This window comes from Hipposideros armiger, unplaced genomic scaffold, assembly GCF_001890085.2.
Source record: "Hipposideros armiger isolate ML-2016 unplaced genomic scaffold, ASM189008v1 scaffold_345, whole genome shotgun sequence".
Taxonomy (NCBI): Eukaryota; Metazoa; Chordata; class Mammalia; order Chiroptera; family Hipposideridae; genus Hipposideros; species Hipposideros armiger.
In genome coordinates, this window is record NW_017731695.1 from 1,746,048 (window position 1) to 1,772,581 (window position 26,534).

Below are 26,534 nucleotides of genomic sequence, written 5' to 3' on the forward strand. Positions count from 1 at the left end.
TAATAAGATGAATATGGAATTACCTGACTAAAGTGCTTTCTACACTAACAAGTTGTATCTTAAGATTGCTTTTTCTCACATGTTCCCGAGAGTGTGACAACAGTGTAGTTTGTATTAGCTGCATGTCTTATAAAGTATATGGAAAAGGGTGTTCAGAGGACATTAAAAATAACTTTAGGGATGTTAAGGAGAATGTTTCATCATGGATGATGGATTAAATGAAATCAGTGTTGGTCATATTACCTATGAGAAGGATAATACCAAATGTTCTTATGTATATGTTAAGAGATTTGTCTTATTTAATGCTTAAGAAGAACACAAATGTTTTGTTGGTCTCTCTCTTTGGAGAAACACTCAGAATATTTTTTTAACCTTGTAAAATTTTAACACAAGATGGAACTCTGACCCATAGTTTTTTATTTCACTCTGCATTTTGGGGTCAAAGTGGTCATATAGTTATCACTCAGTTTGGAATTTAAGGGGCTGTGTGTCCTTAAAAATGTCCTGTCTTAAGAATGTTCCATGATTTTTGAAGTTCTAGGAGTGCAAAGTGATTGAGGTAGTTGACATTTACACTATGAGATCTTAAAGCGTCTTATTAAAACTTCCTCATTCAAAATCACTACAGAGAAGGGATTGAAAGCTAAATGATCATGTTCAAACCTACCTGATTAAATGGAAACATTTGTCTGTCTTAGGCAGCAGGTTTTTACTGCCTGGTCATGGACAATTTGCATTGCTGGTGACCCTGGCCCCTCTCTTGGAAAAAAGCTATCACTGCCCTTGACCGCTAACAGGTATCATTGCTGGGCCCATTTCTACAGTCTCTTAGTTTAGACTAGATGGGGAAGTTGGGTTATACTTGACTTGCATCCAAATTCTTGGGGAAGTTGGATTATTATTAACTTGTGTTTCTGTGGGAAAGATATAATTAATTTTTTGAGCTCTTGAATAGAGTGCATTTAATGGAGGAGAAAGAATAATATTGCCCTTGCTCTGCAGAAAAGAGTTGAGGACATGGTTTCGATCCACAATTATAATTTTGCACTTTGTCCCACTGCTCTGCACAGCAGGCTGCATTGGAAAGTTGGCTGTGGACACAACTGTGAGGTCAACAAAATCTGGTTTGCTTTTCTGTAGGACAGAAAGGTGAGATTAAGTTTTTAAGTGCCCAGAGTCATTTAGCTAGAAAGTGGAGGAGCCACAGTTCAAATCCTGGCTGTCCAATTTAAAAGTCCAGGTTCTTTCTATAGCAAAGGATGAGGACAGTCAAGTGGACATTAATGAAATAGAACTGAGACATATGGGAAGGGGTCATTCTGAAAATTTGTTTATTGAAGGTTAATAAAAATGGAGGAAAGGTAAAACACACAATCATATAAACATTACTTTGGGTAGCCAGAAGCTGAACTTAGAATGCTGATAAACATCATGGCATTTCTATTATTCTTCTTTAAAATACACATTGTAAAGGTGTGGAACACAGGGATGGAATTCAGGCTCTTGGCTCACTGTCCTGTTTTTCCGCCTTATTACTACTGCCGGGATTCTGCATAGGTAGTGTGGCTTCTTTGTAGTGGGGAAAAGTTACTTTCCTCCCAGAATTTTTGTTAGGATTTAATGATACAGTATAGATTAGTGGTTCTCAATTGTAACAGTTTCCCCCCGGGACATTTAGTAATGTCTGGATTTATTTATGATTGTCACAACTCAGGGTAGAGGGGTGCTACTGCCATTTAATGGGTGAAGGCCAAAGATGCTCCTAAATATTCTACATTGCACACAACAGCCTTCCATAACAAAGAAGGAGTCACTTAGTAGCCCTCTCAGTTATAAGATTGTGAGGTATCACATTGCTTATGTTCAAGTCACCCTATTTTATTTAATTATAGCCCAAAGCACAAGACTAGTGATGGCTGGCAATTCAGATATTCTGAATAGAAGCTGTAAAGTGCTTCTGTTAAGTGAATAGGTGAGTACAGTATAATATAATAAGATATTTTGAGAGAGAGAAACATTCACATAACTTTTAATACAATATATTGTTATAATTGTTTTATTAGTTATTGTTGCTAATCTCTTACTGTGTCTAATTTATAAATTAAACTTTATCATAGGGTATGTATAGGGAAAAATGTGATATAATATATGTAAGGTTCAGTACAGGGGGTCTTAGAACATATTCCCGTGGATAAGGGGAACTATTGTATTTCAAAGTGATGTAGGCTTTTTATAATTTGTTTCATCAAATTAGGATTTATGAGGTACTCAGACTAATTCACCAAAATCATAAGGAGGATAAAGAGTTCTAATAGCATGTTACAGTAGGTTAGTATCCAGGGCAAAGAATGTTATGGTCCATATTAAATTTCCATATCTAGACAATGAATTAAGTATTGATTTTTGGAGACAGGGATATAGCAGAGGATAGTTTACTCTAAAATGACAACTAATGTAAATTAATTATTCTATGGATGATTCAGAAATGCTTTTGTATGTTTCAATTTCTGCATGGTCTCTACATGGAGAAAGTACTAAAGTTTTCTTATGTTTTGGGTATCAGTAAACTGATATTTGTATTTAGAAGCACAGTATTTTAACTAAGGGGGTTAGTTATACATTTGTTTGTGTAGAAGGAAGACTCCTTGAGGCTATTTGTAGTGGGATAGGATGGGGGATGCAGATAAGTAGTACTTTCTGTCATTGAGGCAATGCATATTAGGGGTGGATATTGAGCTGTCCTAAGGAAATATACTAAAAGGTTAGCAAAATAAACTGCCAATATACATATGCATGTATTTGTATATACATACACATACAATATACATATGAGGTATGATCAAACAATACAGTGAATGTTTAAATAAAAACAAATTTGTTACAGTAAAAGACACATTGTAATTAATCCCCCTCAAAATACTCCCCCTTGTTTTGAACACAGTTATCTCATCATTCTTGCCACTTTCTGAAGCAGTCTGGAAGCCCTCTTTCGTGTCTTTAGTTGCACTGTCATGGCTGCATCAATGTCCTGCATCATTTTGACTTTGGGGAAGAGCCAGAAGTCACACAGTGCCAGATCTGCTGAATAAGGTGGATGAGCACACATTGTAATATTTTTATTTGACAGAAATTGCCATATACCAGAAGCAATGTGTGACGTGGAGGTTTGTCATGATGGAGGGTGACTTATGGCACACTTTAAAACACACCTTCTCTCAACCGTAGCTCTCATCCAACTAACTGCACTGAACAAGATGAAACTTGTCACACATTGTTACTAAGGTTTGACGCGCCACTTCCCATATGAAGATCCCTGTCTTTCTGTTGGATGGCACTCAGAAGCAGCACTTAAGTATTTTGTGACCACAATGGAAAGGCTTCACATCACACATCACTTCTGGTAAGGCAATTTTTGTCAAATGAAAACATTATGGTGTGTCCTCATCCACCTTATTCACTGGATCTATACACTCACAAACTCCTACACACATATATTTATAATATCTCTACTATGATAATATAATATAATATATTGGATCATATTGCATATATATTCATATATGCTGCATAATAACTATATAACAAAATATACAAAGTATATAATGCATAAGAAATAGAATTGGCTTAAATATATGTAATATATTAATGTATAATAATATTAACATTATATATAGTGTATATTTCATATAATATATAATATATAATTAATATATAACATATAATACATAGTTAATATAGTTATATAAATATATATAAACCAATTCTGTTTATCATGTATGATTGCAGCATATTGAGTTCATGTAATGTTCCTGGCATGGCATGTTGTCAATAAAGTTGTGTTCTAAACTTGGAATCAATGATTATATAGCTGTAATTCACTAACATGTCGCCAATGAACCATATTTTGTCATATCCTGAAGTATAGCCCAGCACAGCCCAAGCTATGTTTGAAAAGATATAGACAGTCTAAGACTAGAGGATGTGTACCATAGGCAGGACCCTTTTGATTTAGTGACATGTCTAATGATTGCTCTGAATTAGTTCGTGCTTTTCCAGTATTAAGCCTTGTCACTATTCCGTGCACTTTCATCTCCTGTCTTAAGTCTTTGAAAGTGCTCAGGTCACTCCTAACACACATGAGTCTCTTTACTGGGTGTTTTATATTCTCATTCTTAGTGAACTGGTGATAAATCTTAGACTTTTTCTGTTGTGTCCATTGCTTTGTATATTTGTGTGTTCATATCCAGGGAAGGATGTATCAGTGCTAGTCTTTGAATCGAAAGTTGTAGTTACATCAACTTATGATGTGAATCCTAAAATCAAAATTATAAGTGTTTCATTTCACTTTATCTATAATCACTGTTTTAAAGAATATGATCAACTTCCTCATGTAACAAGAGAAAAAAAGCATCACATGTGCAAAATATTTCTTTTATTTATTTTTTTCCTCCAGTGAAAAAGTGACATAGGAAAAGAGGATTGTGTACTTTTGCACACTAGGGATAAATCCTTGGAAATTCACATTGTATATTCACATTGTATATTTATAGACTTAATGTTAGTACAGAAAAAAAACACTGAATTTTAACTGCTCCCGGGGACAAGGAAGTACTGTGTTGCCTCCCTGCTTTTCCTGGATAATCACCTCATCCAGTTCCAACTGAAGAAACCTTGAGAAATCTTATTAAAAAAGGAACTTTAAATTTTAATTCTGCATTGTTCCCAAATTTACCTGCTAACAGGGCCCCTCCTTGCTTACTGATCTCAGAGGATGTCATCATTCCATTGGGAATATTTGGAGAATTCCTGAGTGATGCTATGTTGTCTTCAGTTATAAAGTCATAAATGCTACCTTATAAAAATTATTATTTTCATTATATAAATGTAAACTAACCCCATAACTCAAATGACATTTCTTTCATCCATTTCCATTGTAAGTTGAAGTCCCACAAAGTACTCCAGGAAATTCCAATTATTCATGAGGGTGGGAGGGGGTGGAGAAGGCATCAGGAGGCTAGAAAGAGTTCACAAAGGCTGCAGGCCGCTGCCATGTGCTCACCCGCTTGGAAAGGGTAATGAGGATAGATTTTTCTCAATACTCTATTGAACACAGTGCTTGCATGTCCTATGGGGCTGTCAGCTCCCGGGCTGGTGAGGGATGTATTCATTATTCCTTGATTCCCTTTAATTATTATACATCGTGGTGATTATTGTAGTGGGTACTCATCTTGGTTAAAAATATTAGGTGTATAATATATATATATATATATATATATATATATATATATATATTCATCTTTAACTTAGTTTGATCATTTATTTTGAACACTTTTTAGCACTAGGGTCTCCCATTTGTTCTCTGGCAGGTCCTCCTTAGCCATCAGTTCACACTGATGAAGGCCCTTATTCCTGAGAAGTTGGCTGGTGACTCTCTCCAGAACTTCTGTGTCATGCTTGGTCCTTTGTGCCATTTTCCCACTGTGCTGAGCCCTTGGATCTCTAGGAGGGGCTCGGTGGCCTTGGTCTCCTCTGCCTGGACACCATAAGCTGCCATTTCCTTTCTCAGGAAGCAAGATACAGCCTCTCTCTCTCTCTCTCTCTCTCTCTCTCTCTCTCTCTCTCTCTCTCTCTCTCTCTCTCTCTCTCCAACATCTCTATTATTAAACAGTTTTTCTCCAGACAGGAAAAGTGCTAGGAGGAATTTTGGGAGCCAGCTGCACCTCAGTGTCTGACATGGCCAAGCGCACTGCAATTGTGACAAATTCTGAAGCTCTGACTGATAAACCGATACTGCTTTATATCTTAAAAAACTTAAATTCCCCATATATATATATCACAATAATTATATTTTATACACTAAAGGCAATTTTAGTCACACTACTAGTCTCTTAGTCAAGGTCAAAGTACACACCCTGTAAATCTTAAGATCCTGCTTAGACAATAGTTTTTAGAATAATTGTTGGGTGGTCATGGCAACCATCCTTTGGGCGATTATGTAGAGGCTCAGGCCTTGGTCACATAGTCATTGTAGGTGTAGGGACTTGGACTCAGTTAAGATAAGTTAGTCTTTAGCATAGAAAAGGTATAGTTGTACCCTGGAGCATAAGAATTATGAGGAAGTAAAACCCTGATACTAATGGAACAATGGTTAAACTGCCCGGTATAAAAAGGGGCATGCTGTAAAAATAAAGTGAGACACTTCTCTTCTTGAAAAAGCGCTCCTGTGTCTCCCCGCGGCAGAGGAAGCCTTTTGCTTTGAGCTAGAAGGTATGTGCCTGGGGAAGAGGATTCCTCCCTCGGAAACATTTAACAGAACCTTTTTCTTCTTTTCTGTTTTTAGTTAAAATTTACTGGGGTGACCCAGAAATTCCTTTCCTGGGTATATACCCCCCAAATCAGAACCTGATTAATGGACTAGACTTCTGGCAACCCAGGAGCGAAAGGCTTGTTGGATTGTGTTCATTTTCAAATGTCTGCGTTCATTTTCAAAATTGTCTTTTTCCACCTTCTCCTAATAAATCTCTGTGTTTTTGTAAATAAGACATACTTTTAAAACATGTTTTCCCATCCCTCCAGACCCACACGAAGGTGGGTACTGGGTTTCTAACTCAAGCTCCACCCTTTAGAAAAGTGTCACTCAAAATCCGACTAGGGTGTGAGCAAGAAGACATTTTCTACAGAATCCTCAGGGTTGTAACTGGAGGCCTGCGTCCTGGCAGATTCCTTACTGCTGTTCCAGTTTCCCTCTGCTTCTGGTGCTTCCTCCTGAGGCAAAGAGGGGTCCAAGTTAACAGCCTTACCACACACCTTTGAGGCTGTTTTCTTAGGTGTTTTCCAGGGAGTCTGGAAATGTAATCATTTTTATGAACTGTAAAGAGACCACATTCACACTTTTTTTTTTTTATATACCTCCTACCAATTTACCTGAAAATATCCAAGGGGTGTAAGGCATCTGGGCATTCTTCTTACAGTTGGTCTACTTTGCAAGGCTGTTTTGAGGACTGCACGACATATAGTTATAAAGTGTTGAGCACAGTGTCTGCTTCACTGCTGGTGCTATTATTACAATGAACCTGTGACCACCATGATAATTCCATCTCCCACCACTTGTTAGGTTTGTGAATGATAGGCCTGCTTGATAGAATCTGATATTTAATTTTCATTTATTTGAATCTACTGAGGGAAAAATTATATTAGCCTCTTTCTGGATCAGTTAGGGCATTCGTATTAGAGCTATGTCTAAGATCAAAGGTATTTCCACAGACTTAAATATTTCAGTACACAAACATCCTAACCAAAAGAAGACTGGACACCCCATTCCTGAATGCATTGACTTTATGGAGTCTGGCAAGAAGGTGCCCAAAGTTGCAAGAATAATGGGAATTTAAATGGACTTGTGAAAAACCGATATTTAAGAATTCTATTGGGCATTATGTTGGAGACTTCTTTTAAGCATAAGCTAGGAATCACAGAGACCTTTTTCCTTAATTTTTTCTTCTCTTGGGCAAAATTATCAACCCATTGGAGTGATGAGTTTCCAGGGGTGACATTACTCCTAATTATATTCAGACATGATTCTGCTTTCTACAGTACTATTTGCTTCAGCTTCAATAACATGTAGTATTGAGGGGCTGCTTACCATGTGCCAAGTACTGGGTTAGTGCTGGGAATAGAGTGGTGAACAGGACAGACATGTTTCTGCCATCATCAAGTTTAGAATCAAGGAAAAGTATTAAGCCATGAATTATACAATTGGATTTGTAATTGCAAGTGTGAGGAATGCTTTGTGTAAGAGAAATGTACTGTTAGGACATAGGGAGGCGTTCCCTAGAGAAATGACTTAAGATTTGAAGAGTGAGTAGGAATTAAGTTGGGCTCTAGGGGTTGGAGCATGTGATTTGGCTTAAGGGACAGTACATGTTGCTGCCCAAGTTTGAGAGCGATCTTGGAACATTAGAGGAACAGAAAGATGATCAGTGTGACAGGAGAGCAGTGAGTGAATGTGGGTGGCCCAGGCTATCAGGAGTCTAATAGTGTAGGATGGGGCCAGATAAGGTAGGCACTTGTATATCATGTTAAGAATTGTGTTTTTCTTTATTCTGAGAGGAATAGGAAGTCACTGGTGAGCTGTAAGGATTGACAGATGTTATGTTGCACCCAAAGAGGTACAAATTTGAATTATTAAAAGACTTATGTCAGCAATATGGAGAAAGAATTGATGTCATGGGTGGAGGGGGGCAGTAGATACTGGAAGGCCAGATAAGAAGCTACTATTCTTTTTTTTTTTTTTTTTTTTAGCTGAGCCACCCTGCCACCTGTTGGCAGCTCAGCAGCAGCTCAGCTTGGGCCAGGTATCGAACCGGCGACCCTGTTGCTCAGAGCTCGCATTCCTGAGCGAGCTCTTTACCAACTGAGCCACTCAGCCAGCGCCAAGAAGCTATTATTCTTATTCATACAAGAAAAGGTGGTGATTTGGGCAAGGGTAGTAACAGTGGGCTTGAAGAAGCATGAACAGATTGGATTGATGTTTAGGAGATAAAGCTGATGGGGGACTGATTGGATTTGATGTTTGTAAATAGAGTCATCAGGATGCTCATTAGACTATATAGAGTAAATAGGTGTTTCTAGTTGTTTCTACATAGAAGAAATGTGAACAAGCCATGATACTGCTGTTTCTCAGATACTTTTTTCATATATAGCAACTTGGAAATTATTTTTCAGATGACAAGAGTAGTGTCTCAAATAGTCTTAAAATCACTGCTTCAAAACAAGAATAATAATTCCTTTGAAAAAGAAATTAGATGGACTAGATGTTCTATCCACCAAAGTGCAGCTTATGTTTTCTCTCTCACTGTTCATTATGAATATCTGCTACTAGAAAGAGAAGATGTGTTGAGAAGCAGATGTACTCCATGTAACTGTTAGAAAATTAAAGTTACTAAGGAAAAGATATATTATCTCAGATATGTTCTAGTGCAATTTTTATCCTAGGTAAAATCAATTCTCGAGTTGTTTTAGTGGCAAGCAGAATGGATGTCATCCTGTCCTCTTTGCTCTATGTATTTTTAAAGTCAGTGTGCACCATCCCCACGTTGCTTTCTTTCCAGTGATCCTCTAATCTCCAACAACGTACAAAGACTCCATTATCAAGCCAACATGTGTTATATTCACTATGGAATTAACACTTTGTTCTCCTTTGGCGGGGCAGGACACATTTTCAAGTGTTCAGTCTCCCCACCCCCTGTTCCAATTTGAGTTCTGTGTAGGATAAAGAAAGCAGATTTCTGGGTCCCCCTGAAGGGTGTTCACTGCCTCGGTGGTTAGTAAGCTAAGGGACAAAGTCCTTCAAAACATCCTATGGGGCTCGGCTTTACTCTGTTTTGGATGTACTCTTCATTGCTTTTTCCACTGAATTGTACATATAGCTGCGTAAATGATTTTCTTCCACTTCTCCAGGGAGTGTAGAGGGCTTAACTGAAGCCTTTATTGTAAGTAAAGTCAAAGTTGAATGGAGCCACATTTCTGGGATGAGAACATCCCATAAATATACCCTGACAGGTATCAGAGCTCCCAGGAGTTCCAGGGGCACCACCCGAGCCAGGCCACTGAGCTGGGACGAGGAGCTGTAGGTGGGAGTGGAGGAGCAGGACCCTGGGTCCTCCGCCAGCTGCACAGAACCCCTTCTTAATATGTTTTACCTACTGGGTTTTGCAAGGCTTCATTTATTTGCTCAAGGGATATTGCTGCTAAAAATAGCTAAACTGCAGTTGTTGTGGAAAAGGTTTGGAGCCAATAAAATTGAGGAGACATTCTAGTCTCAGGGCTCTGTTTACCTTGACTAAGTTATTTGACCTCATACTTTGGTGGTCTCCTCAGCAAAGCAGACCAATATCAATAATGTACATATGGTATTGGGAGGATAATAGGTATTAAAAAAAATGGCAACTGTTGCTAATTGCTATCATTATTCTAGAGACCCATAATTTCTAATAGGTGCCTGAGGTTTCCTTTGTATGCTAAACCCCTGAACCTTGCTGGATGTACTTGTATAGTAGCTTAGTCCTGTTCTCATGCATGTGGAGGCAGGAAGGACCCCATTTCACATAATAAATTGTGAAGGGTCCCTGGGAGCAGCTATCTGCTCCAGGCCTTAAGTTTCTTGTTTTTATTACATGTGTTTTTATGTAATTTCCCACTTGTTTGTTCATTTTTTTCCTCCCTCCCTTCCTTCACGCCTTGGATTGCAACCATTCAGAGTCCTCATTTGTCCCTTGCAGTCTTAGAGCTGTTATAATGGCAGCCAGTGTGATATAGTGTGAAGATCACTGGGTTGTGTGTCTGGGATGGAATTGGAAGTCCCATTTCTGCCCCAAATGACTGTGTGACCTTGGGCAAGTAATTGCATTTGTCTGGGCTACATTTCCTCCTCCAAAAACAGTGGGCTATGAACATTTCCTTTCCATTCCCCCATTCTAGGTGGTTAGCAGGTTATAGGGTTTAGTGGTCTGAAAAGCTCCACTTGTGTCAGAACTTTTAGAAAGTGGAACTGAAACCAAAAATATTGATAAACACTTTTTTAAGGGTGGTTTTCTACCTATGGCGTTTCACTAGCTGATAAGTCGCTCAGATATATTTCTTATCTGCTTTGCTGTCGAACTAATTTTAATGGATTTTTGTGCCACTGGGAACTAATAATTTGTAGTCATAAATGATAAGTAACAGAGGCACTTTACTTTTCAGTTAGAGGCATCTGTCCACAGAGAGAAAATGGACTTAGAATGTGTTGTTAGGTGTCAAACAAAACCACAATCATGTGGAAAGAGCCTGGGATGTTAGCAACAATGCTTGTACTTACCTAGAGTATAAATAGTCAGTCAAATCCTCTGTGGTGGTCTTGCATGGAATCCTGAACTGTCTGCAAAAAGTAAATCTTTATACCTATGTAAAGGAAGTTATATTTAGAAGCTCTTAACTGTTGCTGTTAAAATTTTCTACAGAGATTTACTGGAATAGTTTAGCACACATATCCTTCAGGTCATGAATGTGTTTCGGAAATAGTTTTAATATTAATAAAGAATTATTTTTGGTTCCTGTAAAAAGGGCAATGGGATTTATTAATGAAATGCATTAGGGTTTAAATTCCTTCTCATTTAACAATTTTTTTCTGTGTTACATTTTCTGTGTTGTATTTCTGTTGATATCTGAGGCCTAATTCACTAATGGCTATCACTAATGAACAAGCTTTTTTCTGAGAGCTTCGATGGTATTGGGTGCTTTGTGCATCATCTGCTAGGGAAAGTTATTAACTTTCATGATAGATTCAGAAATGTAGTATTGGAAACTCTCATCCCTTCAGGCCTCTGCCAGAATTCCTGCCTCCGGTGCTTTCTCCTAGCCTCCACTTTGCTTTTTTAGATTTAATGGGATCTAGGAAGCAAAAGCACTACAACTGTTAACAGTGTGTATAAAATAAGCAGACAGGCCTTAAAGAGGGACTAAATGTACTGTTCATGAGCAAATGGGCATTACATTTAGTACACAGATTTGGAGAGATATTTAATGCCTAATTCATTTTTATATTTCCAGAGTCTAATATACTACCTTTCAAGTAGCAGGTCATAAATTGTTATTTGAATGAATGAATATGCAGGTGGCACTTGTTCTCATTCCTTGGGCTATTGATATATTTTAGAAAGTATGATTTCTTTGGTAATATGATTTCTTAGATAATTGTCCACTATGTAAATGGAGATATTACTTTGATTATTCCATGGCTGATGTGAAAGCTTTTTGAGAAGTAAAAGTTACTATATAAATTTAAAGCTATTTTTTGGAGGTGAGGCATGCTACAGGTAAGCCAGCATTTGATCTCACATTTTGTAATTCTGAGGTTTATAAATGCTTTGATGTAGTAATGATGTACAAATAACTTGTTTAAGATACTAAAGTTCTGCATTGACATTTATGTCATTCCTCAACCCCTTTGCCCAAGTTAAAAATAAAGCAGTGTCAGGATAATAAAAATTGTGGTTAAAAAAAATGAATAATAAAACAGACATCTCTCCCTCCTTATTGTATGAATGGTAGTAAATCAAGGTTATTGCCTCAAACGGTGGTAAGAACTGTGCCAAAGCTATGGGGCCTGTGTTTATTCTCTGCCCATTGCAATTTTTTTTTTTTTTTTGCAGGCTTCTTAGTGAATACCACACCTAAAATTCAGGCATCTAGCAGACTGTCTTAAATGCGATGATTCAGATTTAGTAGTACATTCATCTAAACTAATCTAGTTAAGAGTAACTTAATTAAGAGATTAAAATTTGCTAGCACTTTTCTGCTTCTAGGGGAATATCACATTAGAGAATTCAGATATTTGCACTTTCTGCAAAAACATAGGCAGGGGGGGAAAAAAAGAACAAATCACAGTCTTAAATGTGAATGTGACCTGAGAGTTCATCAATACTACCCTTCCGGTCCAAAGAATTTACTTCTAAACCAGAATTTTAACCGGCAAATGAAAACTGACATGACTTAAAATATGTAGCACTTTATTTCAGAGTAACTGTGTTTATCTTACAGAAAGGGTAGAGTTGCAGGTGGGTGATTTTTTTTTTTATTATTATTAAAGTTTATTGGGGTGACAGTTGGTAGCAAAGTTACATACATTTCAGGTGTACAATTCTGTAATACATCATCTATATATCACATTGTGTGTTCACCACCCAGAGTCAGTTCTCTTTCCATCACTGTATATTTGATCCCCTTTACCCTCATCTAGCCCCACCCCACCACAGCCCCAGCCCCAGCCGCTCTGGTAACCACTACACTATTGTCTGTGTCTATGAGTTTTATTTTTTCATTTGTTTTTCTTGTTCTTTTGTTGTTTTTATATAATGTTGGTCTGGGTAAACAAGTACAGAATTACTATTCTTACTATTCCATTGAAATGTTTTCTGAGAATGTAACACAGTATGAGTTTTTAATTTAGAACCACATTGTGTCCATAATTGAGCTTTTAATCCTTTACTTGTTCTAAATCTTGTTTTATTTGTATTACTTAACAACTGTTTTCAATTAAATATAAAATGATTGATGTCTAAAAACATGGGTTGCTTAATGTTTCTTTAGATTATTTACCTCAGACATACTCTAAATATAACATATATTTTATGTATCTGACAAATTTAAAGGTGATATTCTTTTTCTTTATGTAACTGCTCAAAATTTTAATGTTCTATTTCTGAAGTTAGACAAGGGAAGTAAGATTTCTCAAACTGCCGGTCACATTTCACTGTAATATGCATGTTTTTTGAAATGGCAAAATCCTTCAGAGTTGTAAGATTTTCACGTGTGTGTGTGTGTTTCAAGTTCATAGCCAAGCACAACTGAATAAATGATGGAACACATTTCCTCTCCATGCCTGAAAAATGAAAATTGTTATAGGTCAACTGCTGAGAGATCTTGTCTCCATCTCATACGTCTTGTTTGCAATTTGTTTTTTCCTTTATTTCAAGTGTACCCGATTCACTTTATATTCGCTTGTTATTTACATGGTTTTCAGTTGTTCACAAAGTTTGATTTAACATGAGGAGAAGCTATTTTCCCTTGACTGCCTTCCTAAACATACTGACTAATGTTTATAAACATGCAAGCCTCTTACTGTGCCAAGAGCTGCTGTCTTAAATTTCCAGGGCCAGGAGAGGGTAATCATTGCTCACGTACCACCACAATTATTTGTTCTCATACTCAGAACAATATTAACTAACAAGTAGGAGAGATCATAGCTAAGCTACGAAACAAGTCTGCCTTGTGATTTTAGGAGCACACATAGCAATGCACACTCTGGAAAAGGCTCTTTTATTTTATTTGAATTTTAAAGATTTTTATTAAAATATAGCTAACATAAAATACTATATTAGTTTCAGGTGTGCAACATAGTTATTCAACATTTATATACCTAAAAAAAAATGATCATCATAAGTCCAGCAACCATCTGACACTACCATGCTATCACAATATTATTGACTATTCCCCATGGATTATTTGTTTTATACCTGGAAATTTGAAACTTTTATTCCCCTTTACACTTTCCCCCTTTTTTAATTTTTCATTTGCAGTTGGCATTCTGTATTATTTTATATTGATATCAGATGTACAGTATAGAGGTTACACATTTATATAATTTAAGAAGTGATCCCCCTGACTAGTCTCGTACTCACTAGCACTATACATAGTTATTACTATATCATTAACTATATTCCCTATGCTTTACTTTACATTCCCATGACTATTTTATAACTACCAATTTGTACTTCTTAATCCCTTCACCTTTCTCGCCCTGCCCCAAACACCCTCTCATCTATTACACCAATAAATCTAGTACCCACAAGACAACATACATAGTTATCACAGTATTATTGACTATATTCCTTATTCTAATCCCTATAACCATTTTGTAACAACAAATTTGTACTTCTTAATCCCTTTCCCTTTTTCACCCTCCACCCGAACCCCCCTCCCACCTGGCAACCATCAAAACGTTCTCTGTTTTTCTATGAGTTTTTTCTGTTTTATTTGTTTATTTATTTATTTTTTTTCAGATTCCACATATAAGTGAAATCACATTGCATCTGTCTTTCTCTGCCTGGCTTTCTTCTCAGCATAATACCCTCCAGGTCCATTCATGCCACCACAGATGGCAAGACACTATTATCTTCCCTGGCTGAGCAATATTCCATTGTATATATGTACCACCTCCTCTTTATTCATTCATCCATTTACAGACCCAGGCTGCCTCCACATCTTGGCCATTGTAAACAATGCTGCAATGAGCATATGGATGCACACATCCCCTTGAAGTAGGATTTGGGGTTTTTTTGGATAAATACCCTGAAGTGGGATTACCGGGCCCTCCTTTGTCTTTGTTATAGCCTTTATTTTGAAGTCTATTTTGTCTGGTATAAGTATTGTACCCAAGCTTCTTTGTTTGTTTGTTTTCATTATCATGAAATATCTTTTCCCCATCACTTTACTTTTCATATGTGTGTGTCTTTTGATCTGAAGTGAGTCTCTTGTAGGCAACATGTATAAGGGTCTTGTTTTCTTATCTATTCTGCCACCTATCTTTTGATTGGAGTATTTAATCCATTTACATTTAAAGTAATTATTGATAGATATGTAGTTATTGCTATTTTATTATTCAGATTTTTTTATTTTTTATTTTTTCATCTTAAAGAAGTCCCTCTAACATTCCTTGTAATACTGGTTTCATGGTGATGCACTCCTGTAGCTTTTCATTTTTGGTGAAGCCCTTTATCTGTCCTTCGATTCTAAATGATAGCTTTGCAGGTAGAATAACCTTGGTTGTAGGTCCTTGCTTTACTTCACTTTGAATATTTCATGCCAATCTCTTTTGGCCTTCAAATTTTCTGTTTAGAAGTCAGCTGATTTCTTAAAAGTTTTATGGGAGCTCCCCTGTAAGTAAATAATTGCTTTTCTCTTGCTTCTTTGAAGATTATTTCTTTGTATTTAACCTTTTGCATTTTAATTATGATGCCTTTTTTTAAAAAAAAGATTTTATTGGGGAGTTGTGGGAGGGGAACAGTGCTGGTTAGTTGTAGAGGACATTGCTTCACTGGCCCATGTTGGTATTATCATTGAGCTCTTCCAAGATGAGGCAGATCGGTTGCTGGCCTCTGGACAGCCACTCACAGCGGCTCTTGGCAGCTCACACTGACTGCTGGCCACTCAAACTGGCCACTCAAACAGTAGCTTATGGCAGCCCACTGCAGCAGGGGCTGTAGCCTATGACACTGCTGGTGACTCACAGCAGCCCAGCTCCAGGTCACATTGTTGTTCACCATCTTAGCTGTAGAGCGCAGTGTCACTAGCCCTCATGTGGGATCCGAACCGGGGCCCTGCTGTTCAGAGCTGGTGTACTAAGCCAGCTCTTAACCAATGCGCCACTCGGCTGGCCCAATTATGATGTCTCTTGGTGTTGGCCTCTTTTGGTTCATCTTGTTTGGAACTTTCTGCACTTCCTTGGCTTATATGTCTATTTCCTTCACCAGGTTTGGGACATTTTCTGTCATTATTTCTTCAAATAGGTTTTCATTTTATTGGTCTCTCTCTTTTCCTTCTGGTACCCGTATGATGTGACTGTTGGTGTACTTAATGTTGGCCCAGAAGCCTCAAACTATCCTCTTTTTGTTGTTGTTGTTGCATTAATTTTTCTTTTTACTGTTCTTATTGGGTGTTTTCTCTTACCTTGTCTTGTAAATTGCTGATTCGATCCTCTGCTTCATCTAATCTACTGTTGGTTCTCTCTAGTGTGTTCTTCATTTTAGTTATTGATTTCCTTATTTCTCACTGGTTGTATTTTATGTTTTCTATCTCCATTCCTGTTTCCTGTCTCTTTGTGGAAGTTCCCCCTGAGATCATTGAGCATTCTTATAACCAGTTTTGGAACACTGTCTTGTAGATTGCTTGTCTGCATTTTGTTTAGTTGTTTTTTTGGAGCTTATTATTATTATTATTATTATTATTATTATTATCATTATTATTTTTGGACAAGTTTCTTTGTTTCCCCATTTTGGCTGCCTCCCTGTGTTTGTTTCTATGTAGTGCTGCTATGTCTCCTTGACTTAGTAGTGCAGCCTTATGTAGTAGGTGTCCTGTGGGGCCCAGTGGCACAGTCTCCCTGGTCACCTGAACCAGTTGCTCCAGGTGTGTAACTTCGTAGTATGTGTGTGCTCTCCTGTTGTAGTCGAGCCTTGTTTGCTCTTTGCATGTCAATGGGAGGGACTGACCCTCAGGCTGATTGTGAGGAATGGCCATGGCTACAGTGGAGGCGTTATTATGCAGGGGCTGACCCTATGGAGCAGGATTCACTTTAGCAGGTCTCTGGTGTCTGCCCTGTTTGCCCTTTGGGTGTGTTGTCCTTGGAGGCAGCCAGGTGATACTCCAGCTCATTCTGAAGCTGGCCACCAGGTGTGCCAAACCTATGTCCTTCTGGAAGGGGACCCCCACAGCCCAAGTTCAGTTGCAGCCTGTGCCCTGCCTGGTGCCACCTGGCATGAGCCAATAAGCAATGTGCAGATGACTGCCACTTGTGCTGGGCTTGAAGGTACCTTGAGAGGCCAAGCTACAAACTGAGGCTGGCTGCTAGCACCAGTCTTAGGCTGATCAGCATGGGGTATGAGACAATCCAACATATGCTACTTGTTTGGGTTTTGTGTAACTTTGAGAGATTTTAGGATATTCTACAGCATGAGCCAAGACATGCCATTCGTGTGGAAAAGCCACTGAAAGTGGCTTGGGTTTACCCAGAAATTGAATTCAGTAGGGTTTCAGGGAATCACCAGAGTGGGGTGAATGGTGTTAACCAGGTTAATGGAGACTCAGATATGGCAACTGCCTGTGTCTGCACACTAGAAAGGCGGGGGGGGGTGCACAAAGAAACAATGGATTCTGCTAGCATTTCTGCCTGGGAGAAAGCTGCCCCTCCAGCCCTCTCCCTGAAGCCGGATAACTCAGTTCCTCCCATACCTCCCTGGTGCCTTTTGAGCTGCTGCCTCAGTGCTGGAGGTTAAAGCAGCGGTTCTCAACCTGTGGGTCGTGACCCCTTTGGGGGTTGAATGACCCTTTCACAGGGGTCGCCTAAGACAAAAAGATACTTACATCGTAAAACAAAAAAATAGTTACATTACAATTCATAACAGTAACAAAATTGCAGTTATAGAGTAGCAATGAAAATAATTTTATGGTTGGGGGTCACCACAACATGAGGAACTGTATTAAGGGGTCACGGCATTAGGAAGGTTGAGAACCGCTGGGTTAAAGCAAGTGAGTCTGTCACCAATTGAGTCCATGCATGGGCTCTTTAAGAGGAATACTGGGACTTCTGCAACCCTTGGTCTCACTCAGCCTCAATCTCTGCTGGTTTTTACACCTAGAGGTTATGGGGCTTCTCTCCCTGGCACTAGAACCCGGGGCTGGTGGGGCCAGTGTGGAGCTGGCATGCCTCCCAATTTTTACCTGCTACACATGAGTATAGGACCAGCCCCTCCTAACATTCTGGAGTTGGCATCTCCTGTATGTCCTTAGTTGTAGGATTTCTGTTCAGCTAGACTTCAGGGAATTCTCCATGATGGTTGTTCTATAGTTTAGTTGTAATTTTGAAGTGGTCACGAGAAGAGGCAAGCACAGCACTTACCTACTCTGCCATCTTGACTGGAAGAAAAGGCTCTTTTCACATATAGGGCAAGAGACCAAGCTTGGAGTCACACAGACCTGGAGTCCCATTCTAGTCAACCATGTACTGCCTGTGTAACATTGGGTGTGCTCTGTTACTTCGCTGAACTTTATTTTCTCCAATTAATAAAATGTGCTCCCTAGCCTCACCACATAGGACTGTTGAAAGGAACAGGAAGGAAAGAAGGAAGGAAGGAAGGGAGACAGGCACTGGGCAAGTCAAGAGTGGTGTACTATATACTGGCTCTTGTTTAAAAAAGGAAGGAAGAAAGGAAGAAAGGAAGGAAAGAAAGAAGGAAGGAAGAAAGAAAGGAAAATAAATCTTGATTTGCCTTGATTTGTAGTTTGGTATAAATCCTGCCACCGTGGTTAATTTCCAACTATGAATTATTTAACAGCCACCTGATAAAGTTTCTAAGTATTTAACAGTACCCTGGTACCAGTCTAGCCCAGCGCACAACTGCTAACCTTCAATAAATGGTAATAATTATTTCTTAATAGTTATCTTTTGCCTTCCATTGACCTGGGAAATTTTTTCCTGTTTGGTAAAATTCTGTATAGATGGAGGATGTGAAAGCTAAGGAAAGAATCAGTAGCATATAATGTTTAAAATATTAATGATTCCAAAGAACAAAAATGAGCTACCTTCACAATTTTGAAGGTAGGGGAAAAACCTATAAGAAGAAAACAACATTTTAATAATAACAAAATTCATTAGTCAAATGCTTTAAAAGTAGGAAGGATCACATTGTAAGGTGTTCTAGATGAATTAAATTTAATATTAACTTTTTCAAGTTGGTTAGAAATAGCTCAACATTTCTAATCTTTCTTCAATATTCACAAAAAAGAAATCTAAGTGAAAAGTTGTTTATATTTAATACCTAAATAAATAGAGATAAACTGACAGCCATTCCTTTAAGATCCAGTGTTTTACACAAAGCTTCCTTTCATTTTATTCAATAACTGTTTTATATAACTCAAGGCTGATTTTAGATTTTAAAAGAGTTTTACAATCATATATATATATTTTTTTGAAATTTCTTTACTGAGTAATCATGGTGATTTTTTTTTTTGGTAATAAAAATTTGCATTTATAGTCATATGATGGACAACGGATGGCATATTTAAATTAAAAGTGATCCAGAACATATGGGAATGTGAAGCCTGCAAATAACTTTCATATCACAATGAAGACCTCAGTATTATAAAGTACAGAATTGTGGGTGATCTAGGAGGAAAGCACCAGTGCAGTTAATTAAATCAGTTTGTGCTGAGAGCACCAGTTTCCACGTGCATTTATTGGGCCATGAGAAACACTGGGACAACATGCCTGGGGGAGTGTATGACAAACCCAAGGGCATTTTGGTGAGTAAAAGCTGAGTTACTCCAACGAATCTTCTCTGTCCATTTCAGCAATGGGAGACTCTAGTGTGGGGGTACTGAAAGAAGAGAGGGTATTTTCTATGTTAATGTTTCTCACAAAGTGACAGAAGTCATTGATACTATTGACTAACATGGTATTGTCTAAAATGTCAGGTTTGCATATCCAGAAAAAAGTTATGAGGAAGAACTGGGAAGACTGTATATTAGAACCCCAAAACCATTGTACTGCTAAAGTGATGGACTCTCATTATAGCATGTGGCTCCAAACAGAAATACTTATTTCTCTGGGGATGCATATGTTTCTTCCTAAATGCATATAGTACTGTGTACACATTTACTCTTCCTAGAAATGTAATGAATGTGCATGAAAATAGGTTCCATGAAATAAATAATTAAATGGCATTGTGAGTGTTTGATCAGATTTGGGGGAAGAGAAAGACTGGACCTCCTTTCTGTCATCCATGTAAATTAAAATGTTTCTCGGGGTATGAATTGCCTTTATGATTATCACAACCCTAGTATGGGGGCAAAGGTTACATGATTCAGCTGATAAACTTTTTTTCAATTTCATATTACATACTTAAGTAAAGTGAAATAGAGGAAACATTTTTTTTTCTCCTATTGACACAAAATAGGATTGTTTATCCTTGTGAAAAGATATATGCTCAGCCTTCTGGATAAGCCAACTGGTATGTTTATAGATTAGACGTAGAAAAAAAAATGTGAGAAACATCAATTGGCAGCTTTTTCATCTGTCCATTTCTTGGACTCTTTCCCTAAAAAACTAACTCATTGATTTAAAGATTTGGCATGTTACAAACTTATGTTGGAAGCTTTACCTGGAGTCAATACCTATCAGAAATCAAAATGGATATATTTCACGGATTATAGGAGCAGGATTTCCATAGGCAATTTACTGCTACTTCTTTTATTACCTGACTTCCTCCTCTCCCCCCTGCATGAATCAGAGTTTTTCTTTTTTTAAATGCAGTCCACTCTGCAAGCATAAATGAAAACTGTGCACAACTGCTTACAAAATGAAAATATATTTAAGATGCTTTGGCAGGTTATTATTATTATTTTTTATAACTTATTTCTCTTCCGAGCTATTTAGGGTATGACCTGAAGAATTGGAAACATGATAAATCCTACTTTATTAAAACCTGGAATTAGGACTTTTATTTTAAATGAAACTCTGCCTAACTAGAAAGTATTAATATCGAGTTAGATATATAGGCTTTGGAACATAATAATTACAATGATTCCAGTCATTTTTTAAGCGTGTATTGTCTACTTGGCACCACATTATATCACTGATCCTCAGAAATGCTCTATAAGTCAGTGCTTGTATTAACTTCTCCCTTATGTAGTTAAGGAAATTAAGGCTTAGAAAGTTGAAATAATTTGTCCAAGTTCACATTGCTGGTAAGAGATATAACGGGAATTTCAACAAAGGAAAATTGATGGAGAGTCTATATTCTCAACCACTAAATTATACTGCCCACCAAAATTCATAATGTCACATGGCTATCTTGGGAAGTGTGCAGGTTGACCCATTTTTGTGTGGATGGCGGAATGGAATCTGAGTAAATTGACACCCTTGTTTTTCTGCCTGTAGGTCCCTGGGGAAGGTGTACAGGAGATTGTGGGCCAGGAGGAATCCAAACTCGTGCACTGTGGTGTTTCCACTTTGAAGGGTGGACAAGTCACCTGTCTAACTGTGATGAAAACAACAGGCCTCCAAAGGAAAGAAGTTGCTTCCGTGTCTGTGACTGGCACAGCGACCTCTTCCGGTGGGAGGTTTCTGACTGGCACCACTGTGTGCTTGTTCCTAACGCCCTAGGCCAAGCCAAGCCTCGGACTGCAGATTGCGTGACAGCTCAGCATGGACTGCAGCACCGGACTGTGCACTGTATTCAGAAGTTGAACAGAACCATAGTTGTAAATGAAATATGTGAACACTTTGCCCCTCAGCCCCCCACAGAACAAGCTTGCCTCATTCCTTGCCCCCGTGATTGTGTTGTATCTGAGTTCTCACAATGGTCCAAGTGTAGCAACGGATGTGGAAAGCAATTGCAGCACAGAACTCGTGTGGCCATTGCTCCCCCTCTCTATGGAGGTTCACAGTGTCCCAATCTGACTGAGTCAAGAGCCTGTGATGCTCCCGTGTCCTGTCCTCTTGGGGAACAGGAATATACTTTTAGCCTTAAAGTTGGACCATGGAGTAAATGTACACTGCCTCATCTTAAGGAAATTAACCTAAGTGGAAGAAGTGTTCTGGATTTTAGCTCTGATTCAAAGGAGCGAGTCACCTTTAGACATCAAAGTTACAAACCACATCACCATTCCAAGCCCTGGGACCTAGAGATAGGTTATCAAACCCGGCAGGTTTGGTGTACAAGAAGTGACGGAAAAAATGCTATGTTAAGGTAGGAGGCCTTCCATGTTTATATCTTTGATTAACTTAAATATTGTACAGTATAATTTTATAAGGTTTCTTTATGATTTTCTACAAAGGGTTTCCCTGTTGTAATGAGGTTTGGGATTTGGGTTGTTAGCAGTTTCATTTGAGAACTTTTCAATTTCAGTTATAAAAATTCCTAAGTATAGACCAGGCAATGCTCTGAATTCTAGCACAATTGGAGTGCAACTATGTAGGATAAGTCATATATTTACACATCTTATCAAATAGCAACCAGTTAAAACAAAATGTTGATTGTTACTATAATAACAAAAGACAATTTTAGTATAATGATAACCAAGTTCACTATTGAATTTGTGATAGGAATTATGTAAATATAGTTTTTCATAATTTTTATGTTTTTTAAACTTCCTTTGTTTTTGTTTGTTTAGTTTATTTTCATGATTAAGAAGGTTCTTTTACATGTGAGATGTAGATTTTTTTATAGTAGTAATAATATCAATAAGTTAACCCAAGACTGTTTTCTTTGGCATTGATTTGATAAAACTATTAACTTGCGCAGTAACAATTAGAATTACAAACTCATAGAAGGGAATAAATTAAAACTTTTAAAAGCAATAGTTTAGGATTTACAATTACTTGTAATTGTTTTATTTTAAAATGCAGTATAAAACATCATGATGTAAGCTCATAATATTTGTTTAATTTTCTCCCAGAAGGTCTTAAATGGAGGCACTGGTATATTGCCAAGTTTCTTCCAATTTAAGATGTTGTTCAATAGTACTTAAATTACTAAACAATGAAACACTCATCTTTAGAATTAATCGTTACCATCGGTTACTGTTTTCTTGGAATCCATAGCTGGCTGGGAGAGGCACAAAAGATTACCTCTGTTATTTAAGGACAAAGTGATATGATGGTTTTTTGTTTTTTTTCATTTGACTTCACAAATGAGCATATTTTATCTGTGATGCTTTATTATGATTTATGCCATATACAATTGGCAAGTACTCTGAAGAGTGATTTTCTGCTTTTTATTGCCTGCCTTTGTGAAGACCAAAATATTAGTAGATAATTTGGGTGATTGTTGTTTGAATATGTATGTGTGATTTTGTAAAAACCTTATTTTCTTAATATTCCACATTAGATTATTATATAGAAGGTTTTCATTTTTGGTTTGCTAGTTTTTACCATGTTCTATCTTTTTTTTTAGTAGACTTTATTTTTTAGAATGGTTTTATATTTACAGAAAAATTGGGCAGAAAATAGAGAGTTCTCATATATCTTCTCATAACTTCCCCTCCACACATACATAGTTTTGTACACATGTCTTTTATTGGTGTAGTACATTTGTTACAATGGATGAGCCAATATGAATACATTACTATAGCCCATAGTACATTAGATTTCACTCTTTGTATTGTACATTCTATGGGTTTGGACAAAGGTATAATGGCATGTAATGGCTTGTATCCACCATTAGTGTATCACATAGAAGAGTTTCACTGCCCTGAAAATCCCCTGTACTCTGCCTATTGCTCTTAACTTTTCCTCTTCCCAAACCCCTGGTTACCAATGATCTTTTACTGTCTCTATAGTTTTGCCTATTCCAGAATGTCATATAGTTGGAATAACGCAGTATATAACCTTTTCTGATTGGTTTTGTTTACTTAGTAATATACATTTCAGTTTCCTTCATGTTTATTCATGGGTTGATAGCTCAGTTCTTTTTACCACTGAATAATATTCCATTGTATGGATGTACCACAATATTTATTCATTCATCTATTGAAGGTCATCTTGTTTGCTTCCAAGTTTTGGCTATTGTATATCAAGCTGCTATAAATATTCATGTGCAAATTTTTATGTGGGCATATGCTTTCAGCTCATTGGAGAAAATACCAATGGGCACAATTCCTGGATATTATGGTAAGTATATATTTAGTTATGTAAGAAATTGTCAAACTGTCTTCCAAAGTGACGTATTATTTTTCATTCCCAGCAACAATGAACGTGAGTTCTGATTACTTCACATCATTCTGGCCAGATTTGGTGTTCTCAATGTTTTGGGTTTTAGCTATTTTAATAGGTGTATAGTGGTATCTTATATTAATTTGAAATTCCTTAATGACATATGATGTTCAGCATTTTTTCATATGATTATTTGCCATATGTGTATCTCCCTTGGTGAGGTGTTTGCTTTGATCTTTTTCCTATTTATTAAGTTATTTTCTTTTTGTTGAGTTTTAACAGTTTTTTTTCTATATTTTGGGTACCAGTCCACTATCAGATACATGTATGTGTCTTGAAAATACCTTCTTCCAGTCTGCTGTGACCTGTCTTTTCATTCTCTTAATATCTTTAGCAGAGCAGAAGGTTTTTCTCTTTTTCTTTCTTTCTTTGTCTTTCTTTCTTTCTTTCTTTCTTTCTTTCTTTCTTTCTTTCTTTCTTTCTTTCTTTCTTTCTTTGTTTGTTTGTTTGTTTCTTTCTTTCTTCTTTCTTTCTTTCTTCTTTTAGTACTGCATTGACTATTCTGGGTATTTTGCCTTTCTATATAAACTTCAGACTCATTTATTCCATATCCAGAAAAAATATTTTTGTACTGTATAGATCAGGGGTTGGCAAACTTTTGAGACGGATGAGCCACCAGGATTTAGCAAACTGCACCTCACGAACTGTGGCTCTGAAGTAAAATTGAAAATGAAAATAAAACTATCTTAGTTTCATTTGCAAAATTTTTAAAAGATATTATTCACATAATGGTGATTATGTGAAAATATATTTATGGCTCTCAAACAATTTTTAAATTGTTGTGAGAGGGACAGGATTGGCTCTTCCAGGGGTTGGCAAACTTTTGAGACTGAACGTACTTACCCAAAGAGTCTCATGTGGCTCGCGAGCCTCAGTTTGCCAACCTCTGGTATAGATCAATTTGGGAAGAATTAACATCTTGATAAATTTAATCTTTCTGCTTATGCACATGGAAGATCTCTCCATTTATTTAAATTTTCTTTGATTTCTTTCATCAGAGTTTTGTACTTTTTCTCATATAGATCTTGTACATATATTGTTAGATTGATAATTAAGTATTTCACATATTTTTGGTGTAGATATAAACATATTGTGTTTTTAATTTTAAATCCTAAGTTTTTATTGCTGGTATACAAGAAAGCAATTGACTTTTGTGTATTAACCTTGTATTCTGTAATCTTTTAATAATTGCATATTAATTTCAGGAGGCTTTTGTTGTTATTTTTATTTTGTTGATTCTTTAGGATTATCTATGTATCAAATGCATCATTTGCAAACAAAGACAGTTTTATTTCCTCCTTCCCAATCTGTATTCTTTTATTTCCTTTTCTTGTCTTATTGCACTCTCTAGGACTTCCACTGTGATATAATGTAGGAGTGGTGAGAAGGGGCATCCTTGCCTTGTTCCTGATTTTAGCAGGAAAATATCTGGTTTCTCACCAGATGTTAACTGTAGGTTTTTGTTTGTTTTGGTTTGTTTGTTTGTTTGTTTGTTTGTTTGTTTGTTTGTAGATGTTCTTCATCCAGTTGAAGAAGTTCCCCTCTATTACTAGTTTGCTGGTAATTTTTATCATGCATAGGTGTTAGTTTTTGTGAAGTGCTCTTTTTTGCATGTACAGATAGGATTATATGATTTTTCTTCTTTAGTCTGTTGGTATGGTAGATTGCATTAATTGATTTTCAAATGTTGAACCAGCTTTGCATACTTGGAATAAGTCAGACTCACTTACAATGTATTTTTCTTTTTTATATATTGTTGGATATTATTTGCTAATATTTTGTTGATAATTTTTGCATGTTCATGAGAGATATCAGTCTTAGTTTTCCTTTCTTGTAATATCTTTGTCCAGTTTTGATATTAGGGTGATGCTCACCTCATAGAATGAATTGAGAAATATATCCTCTGCTTTGGTTTTTTGAAATAAATTGTATAGAGAATTGGTATATATTTTTTTCCTTGAATATTTGGTAGTATTCCACAGTGAACTCATCTGGTCCTGGTGCTTTATGTTTTGACAAGTTTTTAATTATTGATTGAATTTCTTTAATAAATACAGACCTATTCAGATCATAGATTTTTCCTTATGTGAATTTTAGCAAATTGTCTTTTAAGGAATCGGTTCATTCACCTATTTTATCAAATTTATGGGCATAGACTTATTCAGAATGTTCCATTATTATCCTTGGGACCATGTCCATGGGACCATTAATGATGACCCCTCTTTCATTACTGATATTAGTACTTTGTATCTTTTCCCTTTTTTTTTCTTTGTTAACCTATTCAGAGGCTTATGAACTTTTCAAAGAACCAGCTTTTGATTTTAGTTATTTTTTCTATTTATTTTCTGTTTCCAATATTATATATCCAGCTTTATTTATTTTTTTATTCTGCTTACTTTGGGTTTAATTTGCTCTTCTTTTTATAGTTTTCTAAGGTGGAAGGTTAGGT

General features: G+C 36.9%; 1 protein-coding gene across 1 annotated transcript in view; it reads left to right on the forward strand.

The window, feature by feature from the left end:
- THSD7B (thrombospondin type 1 domain containing 7B) overlaps positions 1-26,534 on the forward strand; it is a gene marked incomplete at its 3' end in the record, with an annotated part of 392,396 nt that overhangs the window by 280,999 nt on the left and 84,863 nt on the right. The window contains exon 3 of the mRNA XM_019661345.1: positions 21,251-22,061. Coding sequence (XP_019516890.1) covers positions 21,251-22,061 — 811 coding nt within the window. The remainder of the gene's footprint in view (positions 1-21,250; positions 22,062-26,534) is intronic.